Below are 9,941 nucleotides of genomic sequence, written 5' to 3' on the forward strand. Positions count from 1 at the left end.
GAGTACTTTAAGTTGGATAAATGTAAACTCACTTATACATCTGATCTAGTTTATATACTTCATCCGGCTCGAAAAAATATCGTAGATTTATCTAAATTTACCCACCTGAAGTTGAGATAAATATATTCAAATATAGTATCGTGATTGGATTTCCCGGGCACCCATTCTCATGGAGACTGAGGACCAGTCTCCATCTTCATTCATTCTCGGCGCAGCTGCTACCTGTCCTGCACAATACTACCGATCGAGTAGTTATATATACTTCGTCCTAACAACATTAGCTGCTAAGCAGCAGACCAATTGGTTAGCAAAGCAACCACGCCATGGAGCCAACCGCGGGCTTAGGCATGCCGGGCTCGGCTCTGTCGCGCAGCCGGCGGAGCAGCCGGAGCTGGGGCAGCAACATGTCGAGCTCCATCCGGCACCAAGCCATGGGCCTGCAGCCCGACATGGACGACCCGTTCCGCCGCAGCTCGGCCTCCTCCTCCCGCCGGCACGACGACGACGAGGAGAACCTCCGGTGGGCCGCCCTGGAGAAGCTCCCCACCTACGACCGGATGCGCCGGGCCATCCTCCTGGCCAACCACGACCTCCACGACTTGGCCGGCGACGGGCTGGTGGAGATCGAGCACCTGGCGAGCGGGGACGGCGGCCGCGCGCTGCTGGAGCGGGTGTTCCAGGATGACAGCGAGCGGTTCTTGCGGAGTTTGAGGGACCGGGTGGATCGGGTGGGCATTGAGCTGCCGAGCATCGAGGTCAGGTACGAAGGGCTCAGCATTGAGGTTGATGCGATCGTGGGGAGTAGCGCCTTGCCCACGCTATGGAATGTTACCGCCAATTTTCTCCAGGTGCGTCGCCATCGAGACCTCCATGCGTGCTCTGCAAACTCATGCTCTGCCGACCATGTTCTGCTAACTCCATACATGGCCTGCTTCCTGTTTGTTCCTTTATGCTCTGCAAATTCAGCATGCGCTGCATGATTTGCTTTGTGCGCTGGTAGTTTCTTTTTTTTTGAGAATAGGTCCTAGAAGGTGTATTAGATATATATTAAAAAAAATGATAAAGAAGCCCAAAACCACGCCGCAAGCGGCAAGTTCATGCTCCCTGCATGGGGTGGGAGCTCCCCCAGTCTAAGCCTACTCTTCTAACTACCACTAATATCCGGAAAAAAAAACTACCACCACAACTCCACCAGCTCCAGAAAGTCAAAGCTATATGTATGAAAAGGCTTAGCTATACACCGCCGCTCGAACTCCTCCTTGATCTTCGCCTTGATCACCAGGACGACCGGAATAGCAGCAGTGAAGACCACATCGTTCCGGTGCCTCTAGATGCAACGAAAGATAAGTATGATCGTAGTTCAAAAGTCCCATTAGGCAGATCGTTGACCTTGTCTTGAGGTCCACCAACTAACCAAGTCAGAATCTGCCGTAGGTATCCAATCTGGCTTACCCTAGCGAGTAAGAATCGAGGCCTAGACCTCGCGAGTCACAACGCCACCCAGGAGTAGGTGATGTATCGTCTCTGGCTCTTGATTGTAGAGAGGGCAGGAAGCTGGGAAAGGTAGGCCACACCGTTGTAGCCTGTCGGCCATCAAATTCGTAGAGATGAGCTACACAAAGAATTTGCAAGAATAAGGAACCCGTGACCGCCAAATCTGAGAGGCCGTCAGCGCTCTCGCCATGCCAACGAAGAAGGCCCTGTAGGCCAAGCTCGCCAAGAAAAACCCATCCGCTAACCAACGCCAAACTAATCATCCTCTCGCTTAGACGCCACCTGAACATTGGCCAACACATGCCTCGTGTAGAAGAATTCGGCCAATGTTGTAACGCATGCATGCTCTACTTTATCCCTTTATTTTCCACTCCTCATCATCATTTTGTTGTAGCCACTAGAACACGAATTAGTGATAAAACTCCATGCAACGAAGCTCTTCATGTTTCTTCCCTTTGATAACCAGATTATTTTCATTTTCCATTACATTTTTATCATCATTGTGGTCGCGATACCGTGCCAGTGAAAAATCCATGTCACCATTACATTCTTCGTCCAATTGCTGAAAAAAAGAAATTCAACAACAAATAGTTGCAAAACATGGGTGTCTGGCTTAGTATTATTCAGGTGGTATCTTCAAATGATGGTACTCCATGCAACGAATTTCAATTTTCACGTCCAACTTTCTTAGCAAATCAAACTAAATTTTATGAAATGTGTATTTTTAATCTCACTTGTACAATTTCCGCTTCATAATATGTACCACAGATTTATATCTAAATCCGCATGTATGTATTCACTAAAATACGTCTACATACTATCATTTTTAAATAAATCTACAACACTTTTCATGAAACATTATTATTCGAGGTTACCTGATAACTTTACTGGGCGCGAACTAGTACAGTTTTTTCGTTTTGTCCCCGTTACGTGGACACCAAAGGAGATGTGTCGCTGCCACGTCACCCTGCATTTCTACTCCCCACTCTGCTTCCTCTTCATCCACCCAACACTGCTTCCTCTTCCTCGACCCAGCATATCCCACCCTGCTTCTTCGCCGAGACCAACGCATACCACACCATGCACGACTCCTTCCCATCGCCGGCTGGTCGGTGGAGGGGAATTTCCTATGGGATGAAGCTACCAACAACAACGTTTTGGTCTGCTTAGGGTCCTCACCGGCGGCAGCCACAAGCAGGGAGGTGGTGGAGAAGAAGCGAGCTGAACACAAACCGTGACATCGGTTCATAAGTTCGCGAGAGCAGACCATGTCTGGATCCCACACCAGTTCGCGAGAGCAGGTCATGTCTGGATCCCACATCAGGTCGCCCACTCCAATCAACATGAGGCGATTCCACCTTGGAGGTGCTCGACGAAATGCCTCTAAGATACAAAAGCGTGTTCTTGCGTCTGTAAGGCCTGCTTCATCTTTCCCGCCAAAAAAGGTCTGCTTCATCCGTGGGATGATTTCACCAAAACGAGAGGGGCTTGCTGGAGGAGGACTTTCTACGGAGTCGAGTAAACTTTGGGATCCTCCCCTGCGGTGGTGGCGCATAAAGAAATGGCAGGAATGGGAGAACAAGAAATAGATGTTCAGCGAACTGAATACAAATCAGCCCTCGACAGCGGAGCAGACCGGCTCTAGATCCTGCGTCAAATGGCATGTGGCGCCTTGCCTTGGACGTGTTGGACGAGAGGCCAAGCCAAACGCAGCAGAGGTGCTTGTCATTTTGACACCAACTAGTACTGTACTGCCTTGCTTGCTTGTTCCTACTATTGATTATGCACAGTTTTTTCTATGCTGCACCCATGTGCATTACTTGTGTGCAAGCTGAATATTACGAGATGCTAACACAATGCCTCATGACCGCAATGCAGAGTTTTATTGGGCGGCTCGCCTCCAACAACAAGAAAACCATCAACATACTCCGAAGCGTCAACGGCATCCTCAAACCATCCAGGTATGCTTCTAACTACTAATGCTTCTTTCTTTACGATTATTCTGCAGCTGGTTGCAGCAGCCGTAGTATAGCAGGCATGTTATCTCTGCCACATGCCTCTCATGCATCATCAACCAGTATAAATTTGTTCCAAGTGTTTTTGCACAGAGCCAGAGACCAGGGGTTCCCCAAAACCTTTTTCCAGTATCTGAACATTCATGCACGGAAATCAACTCATTACTTTTGTTATCAATTTGCTATAAATGCATAAAAACCTGAAAAAGTAACTATGCGACATGCATGTTATTTTCAGGATGACTCTTCTTCTTGGACCTCCTTCTTCAGGAAAGAGCACGCTTATGAGAGCGCTTACCGGCAAGCTTGATAAAAGCCTCAAGGTTTAACTCGTCTGTTTTTTATGTTCCTGCTTTTCTTTATGGCTGCATGCATAAAAATAATCACCATCTCTTTCATGTTGCAGGTATCTGGCAACATTACGTATTGTGGCCACACGTTCTCGGAGTTCTACCCCGAGAGGACCAGCGCATATGTCAGTCAGTATGACCTACACAACGCGGAGATGACCGTGCGAGAGACACTGGATTTTTCCAGGCGCTGCTTGGGCGTCGGTGCCAGATATGACATGCTCACGGAGCTCGCTAAGAGGGAGCGCAACGCGGGCATAAAGCCGGACCCTGAGATCGACGCATACATGAAAGCTACCGCGGTGCAGGGGCATGAGAGCAATATTGTAACAGATCTTACTCTGAAGGTGAGATTTTGACTGTTCTATTCATTGCACGTATATCTGTAACAGAACAAGAGTCTAGATCACCCTCGCTTTCAGGTCCTTGGGCTTGATATTTGTGCTGATACCTTGATCGGTGATGACATGATCAGAGGGATTTCTGGTGGGCAAAAGAAACGTGTCACAACTGGTATGCACACACATGACAAAACTATATAAAATAAGCTCGACCGCTTAATTCATTGTGGAAAAAGGAATTTGTCATTTGTTATGCTTATCTGATATTTTTTTCTTTTTTTATGCCAGGGGAAATGTTAACAGGACCTGCAAGGGCTTTGTTCATGGATGAAATCTCCACTGGTTTGGATAGCTCTAGCACGTTTCAGATTGTAAAGTATGTGAAGCAATTGGTCCATGTGATGAATGAGACCGTGATGATCTCCCTCCTACAGCCACCACCTGAGACATACAACTTGTTTGATGATATTATTCTGCTATCAGATGGATACATAGTGTACCATGGGCCACGTGAGAACATTTTGGAATTCTTTGAAGCTTCTGGTTTTCGGTGCCCTGCTAGGAAAGGAGTCGCTGACTTCCTTCAAGAGGTCACTTCCAAGAAAGACCAACAACAATACTGGTACCGTGAACAGGAACAATATCGTCCCGTGTCAGTCCCCAAGTTTGCTGAGCTTTTCAAGTCATTCCATGTAGGTCAGCAGATGCTCAAGGAGATGCAAATCCCTTTCGAAAAGTCCAAAACCCATCCTGCCGCGTTGACCACCAAGAAGTATGGCCTATCCAACAAGGAGTCACTCAAGGTAGTGATGTCGAGAGAGCTGTTGTTGATGAAGCGCAACTCGTTCATCTACATCTTCAAAGTCTCCCAGTTGATCATCCTTGGGCTCATGGCCATGACTGTGTTCCTCAGAACAAAGATGCCCAGTGGGCAGATTTCTGATGGTACCAAATTCTTTGGAGCCCTGACTTTCAGCTTAATCACCATCTTGTTCAATGGGTTTGCTGAGGTACAACTAACCATAAAGATGCTTCCTACGTTCTACAAACAAAGGGATTTCTTGTTCTTCCCCGCATGGACCTGGGGACTGGCAAACATCATCTTAAAAATTCCTGTTTCGCTTATGGAGGCTGGGGTATGGGTCGCCCTCACATACTACGTGATGGGCTTTGCACCTGCTGCAGGAAGGTAAGCGTCCGGGTATAATCCTTGTGCCCACTTAGCCGTTTGCATCTTAATATTTCAAATTGATAACTCCAGTATTCATATACCTGCTCATTATAGGTTCTTTCGCCAGCTTTTAGCTTTCTTCGCAACTCACCAAATGGCAATGGCTTTGTTCCGATTTCTGGGTGCTGTTTTGAAATCAATGGTTGTGGCCAATACTTTTGGGTTGTTTGTGATCCTTATTATTTTCATATTTGGAGGATTTCTTATCCCTAGAGGTAAGTATTCCATCATGAAAAAAAAAGTCATATCTAGTTAGTTAGGCACGGTAAATCAGTTATCTGCCCCTCATTTGATAACCTTCCCCCTCCCTAAATTTAATATGGACAGGTGACATCAGACCATGGTGGATATGGGCATACTGGTCATCTCCTATGATGTACAGTCAAAATGCAATATCCGTCAATGAATTCCTTGCCAGTAGGTGGGCCACTGTAAGTTTTTCTAAGGACAGTGTATTTTCTTGTTTTAGTTTCTCTGAACTCAGACACCATGATATCCTAGTGTTGTCAAGTTGACAATGTCTCATAATGTAAGTCTTTCAATGTTATTACAGCCAAACACCGACACTTTTATTGATGCACCAACAGTAGGCAAGGCTCTTCTTAAGTCGAAAGGACTTTTTACTACTGACGGGGGCTTCTGGCTTTCCATAGGAGCCATTATAGCATTTGCAATTCTGTTCAACATCTTATACATTTTGGCCCTTACATACTTGAGTCGTGAGTACCATTATTTTCTTTTGGCTGACATTATCCTTTGATGGCATCAAGAGGGAGGTACTTACACTACATATAATATTTTCTATTCCAGCTAGTGGCAACTCAAACACACTAGTTTCAGACATAGAGAATGAGTCAGAAGACAATGTATCATCTACTATGGCATCTTCAATATCCATGGGTTAGATCTTCTAAAAGTATCTATGTTAGACTATTGTAGCATTCATAATATTCTTAAATTCATGTGATATTTATCAAGCCGACTGATGCCTTAATAAGACTAATTAGCCACTCTTTGCACTTGAAGTTTCTGTAGGTCCTAATGGATCCACAAATAGGCCAACTCAGTCAGGATTTGTCTTGCCTTTCCAGCCTCTTTCACTTTCTTTCAACCATGTAAACTATTATGTGGACATGCCTGCGGTAAGCCTACCTACCTTCCTCGCACATATTGTGTCAGGACATAAGTTGTTCACTTGTATGATAAACTTATGTGCAGATGTGGTAATTTTTATTTTAGGTCTAGCGTTAAGATTTGTTATCTTGTGTTTCAGGAAATGAAGGAGCAAGGATTTGCAGAAAGTCGTCTCCAGTTGCTCACTGATATCAGTGGTGCTTTCAGGCCAGGTGTTCTGACGGCATTAGTTGGCGTGAGTGGAGCTGGAAAGACCACTCTAATGGATGTCCTGGCAGGAAGGAAAACTAGCGGGTCTACTGAAGGAAGCATCACCCTCTCTGGTTACCCTAAAAAACAAGAAACTTTTGCCCGCATTAGTGGCTATTGTGAACAGAATGATATCCATTCACCAAATGTTACTATATACGAGTCCATTCTCTACTCAGCCTGGCTGCGTCTTTCATCAAATGTCGATGACAAAACGAGAAAGGTATTTATTCAAGCCATCTTCAGACTCTTGTAAAGATGCGGTGTTATACATATTTGAAGGTTCAAGCTGTAATTGTTTTTGATTAAAGAAATAAACCTCCACCCGCACAGATGTTTGTGGAGGAAGTCATGACCCTTGTAGAGGTTGATGTGTTGCGTAATGCCATGGTTGGTCTTCCTGGAGTTGACGGGTTATCGACTGAACAAAGGAAGAGATTGACAATTGCTGTGGAGCTGGTATCAAATCCTTCAATCATATTCATGGATGAACCAACTTCTGGTCTTGATGCTAGGGCAGCAGCGATTGTCATGAGGGCGGTGCGAAATACAGTCAACACTGGGCGTACTGTGGTTTGCACAATCCATCAACCCAGCATTGATATATTTGAGTCTTTTGATGAGGTACTCTCCCCTCTCTGTATTTCTATTTGTCTCCCATTATCTCCATATATTATAACTACGTTAGCTCTACAAATGTGAATAACTCACAACTGGCTCCTTTTGTAGCTTCTACTTTTGAAAAGGGGAGGGCAGGTTATTTATGCTGGTGATCTTGGTCGCCACTCTCATAAACTGGTTGAATATTTTGAGGTGAGTTACTTTGCTTACATGTTTTGGTTTGCGGGTGGCCAGGATTTCACTTATTCTGAGTTGAACACATGCTTACAAAATATGATCACTGGGCTCAGTAAATCCATTAAAGATCAAACATGTCTTGAACTCCTTGCAGGTGTAGCAAAAGTTAAAAAAAGAACTAACCGATGGGTCTGACATTGCATTGCAGGCAATTCCAGGTGTTGAAAAGATTACAGAAGGATATAATCCTGCAACATGGATGTTGGAAGTTAGCTCCCCTCTAGCCGAGGCTCGCTTGGAAGTAAATTTTGCTGAAATTTATGCTAATTCCGCTCTTTATAGGTGAGTACCTCAGTCACTGAAAGTAACTCTTTGACATTTTTAAACAGCAGCTATCATTTCCATTAAACAAATGCAATTGTTTTCACTTATACTCTCTACTCTAAGTTCCTGTTTGTTAAATTTGACCAGGAAAAACCAAGAAATTATTAAGGAATTAAGCATTCCCCCGCCAGGCTATGAGGATCTCTCATTTCCTACAAAGTATTCTCAGAACTTCTACAACCAGTATGTTGCAAACTTCTGGAAACAATACAAATCTTACTGGAAGAATCCACCGCACAACGCCATGCGCTATCTTATGACTTTGCTCAATGGTCTTGTATTTGGCACGGTGTTCTGGCAGAAAGGAACAAAACTGTATGATCCCATTTTCTTGCTATAGTTGAGAGCAATGTTGTTCAAAGATAACACATTAGCTCTTCTGGAGGCACTAATAATTTTGTGTGTCTGGGCAGAGATTCAGAGCAAGATTTGTTCAATCTACTTGGAGCCACTTATGCTGCGGTCTTCTTTCTTGGGGCTGCTAATTGCTTCACGGTTCAACCTGTTGTGGCAATTGAGCGAACAGTTTTCTACCGTGAAAAGGCGGCGGGGATGTATTCTCCATTATCCTATGCATTAGCTCAGGTAAACTTGTGTAGTTTTAATGCGGTGGTTTGCTAATCATTTTGGATATGGGGTCTCAGCATTGTGTGATTTGTGCAGACAAGCGTGGAGATCATCTACAACATCGTCCAGGGGTCTCTATACACACTCATCATCTATCCGATGATTGGATATGAGTGGAAAGCTGACAAGTTCTTCTACTTCCTGTTCTTCATTATCTCAAGCTTCAACTACTTTACATTGTTTGGCATGATGTTGGTGGCACTGACCCCATCCGCGATGCTCGCAAGCATACTGGTAACCTTTGCGTTACCTCTGTGGAACCTGTTTGCTGGATTCCTTGTCGTCAGGACGGTAAACAAATTAAGCTTAGGTTAACCGTGTTGCGTGTCCAAATTCATCGATTAACGATTGTTGTGATGGATTGTTGTAGATGATACCAATCTGGTGGAGGTGGTACTACTGGCTCAACCCGGTGTCCTGGACCATCTATGGCGTTGTTGCATCGCAGTTTGGCGAGAACACGGGTACTCTTACGGTCCCCGGTGGGAAACCGGTTTTGGTGAAGCAATTTCTGGATGACAATCTGGGAATACGGCACGATTTCCTGGGCTACATTGTGCTAGGGCACTTTGCCTACATCGTCGCCTTCTTCTTCATGTTTGGCTATTCCATCAAGGTCTTAAACTTCCAGAAACGTTAGGCAGTGTGTCGCTACGAAGCAATCTAGTGCGTGCATACGAAGCAGTCTAGTGCATGTGTGTGTGAGCGTGTGTATATTACTAGTATATAATATGGGAGAAGTCAATTTTTGTCTGTTAACTATTATTGCCAGAATCTCAGTTTATGTACTACTGTATACAGAGGGATATTCATGACCTTGAGTGTGAAATTGGTACATATTTCGTCCTTTGCCCTGGTAAAAGTGTATGACAAAGAAGCTGTGGTCAAGTTCTTGCGCATGGTTTGTGCAAAAAAAAAAAAAATCCATCTGAGTAGAAAATTATAATTCTTGCTTCATATATATAATTCTTGTACTAATGTTATTGAGATTTATGTTTCAGTTGATAAGAAGAAGGTATCCCCTCTCTCCCAAAGAGGAATTCTTCCTGCAGAATGAATGCCATGGGAGTTGTTGAAAATAAAAAGTGAGCAACCATAGTCTTTATGTGTTGGGCAGCGGAAACGGGAGGTCCGCATAAAAAAGTGACCAATGTGGCGAAGCTCCGTTTTTCTTTTTAGTTTTTGAAACGGAATGTTGGGGCTCTGTAGCCTTATGCGATACTGAAAAAAATCAGTGACTAAAAATATTATCTTTATATCCATCTGAAATAATACTAAATTATTTACTAACCCATAAGAATTTGAACTATCATATGTA

At 44.4% G+C, this 9,941-nt stretch overlaps 1 protein-coding gene across 1 annotated transcript; it reads left to right on the plus strand.

The window, feature by feature from the left end:
- The first annotated feature begins 302 nt into the window (after positions 1–302).
- On the plus strand, positions 303–9,470 carry LOC127327691 (ABC transporter G family member 48). The gene is made up of 19 exons (XM_051354478.2): positions 303–848; positions 3,373–3,455; positions 3,748–3,832; positions 3,916–4,206; positions 4,282–4,372; positions 4,489–5,389; positions 5,486–5,646; positions 5,759–5,862; positions 5,985–6,150; positions 6,242–6,331; positions 6,458–6,573; positions 6,705–7,037; positions 7,148–7,438; positions 7,544–7,627; positions 7,821–7,954; positions 8,084–8,311; positions 8,410–8,581; positions 8,660–8,914; positions 8,994–9,470. Exons 1-19 carry the CDS (start codon positions 324–326, stop codon positions 9,261–9,263), a joined length of 4,380 nt encoding a protein of 1,459 aa, XP_051210438.1. The 5' UTR covers positions 303–323; the 3' UTR covers positions 9,264–9,470.
- The last annotated feature ends 471 nt before the right edge of the window (positions 9,471–9,941 follow it).

The sequence above is a fragment of the Lolium perenne genome, chromosome 1 (assembly GCF_019359855.2).
Source record: "Lolium perenne isolate Kyuss_39 chromosome 1, Kyuss_2.0, whole genome shotgun sequence".
In the NCBI taxonomy this organism is placed as follows: domain Eukaryota; kingdom Viridiplantae; phylum Streptophyta; class Magnoliopsida; order Poales; family Poaceae; genus Lolium; species Lolium perenne.

Excerpts from the sequence above, each read along its gene's own strand:
- LOC127327691 (XM_051354478.2), top strand. The coding sequence starts at position 324 with ATGGAGCCAACCGCGGGCTTAGGCATGCCGGGCTCGGCTCTGTCGCGC. Across the intron at positions 4,373-4,488 it reads AAAGAAACGTGTCACAACTG|GGGAAATGTTAACAGGACCT; the intron begins GTATGCACACAC and ends TTTTTATGCCAG. Across the intron at positions 6,574-6,704 it reads ATTATGTGGACATGCCTGCG|GAAATGAAGGAGCAAGGATT; the intron begins GTAAGCCTACCT and ends CTTGTGTTTCAG.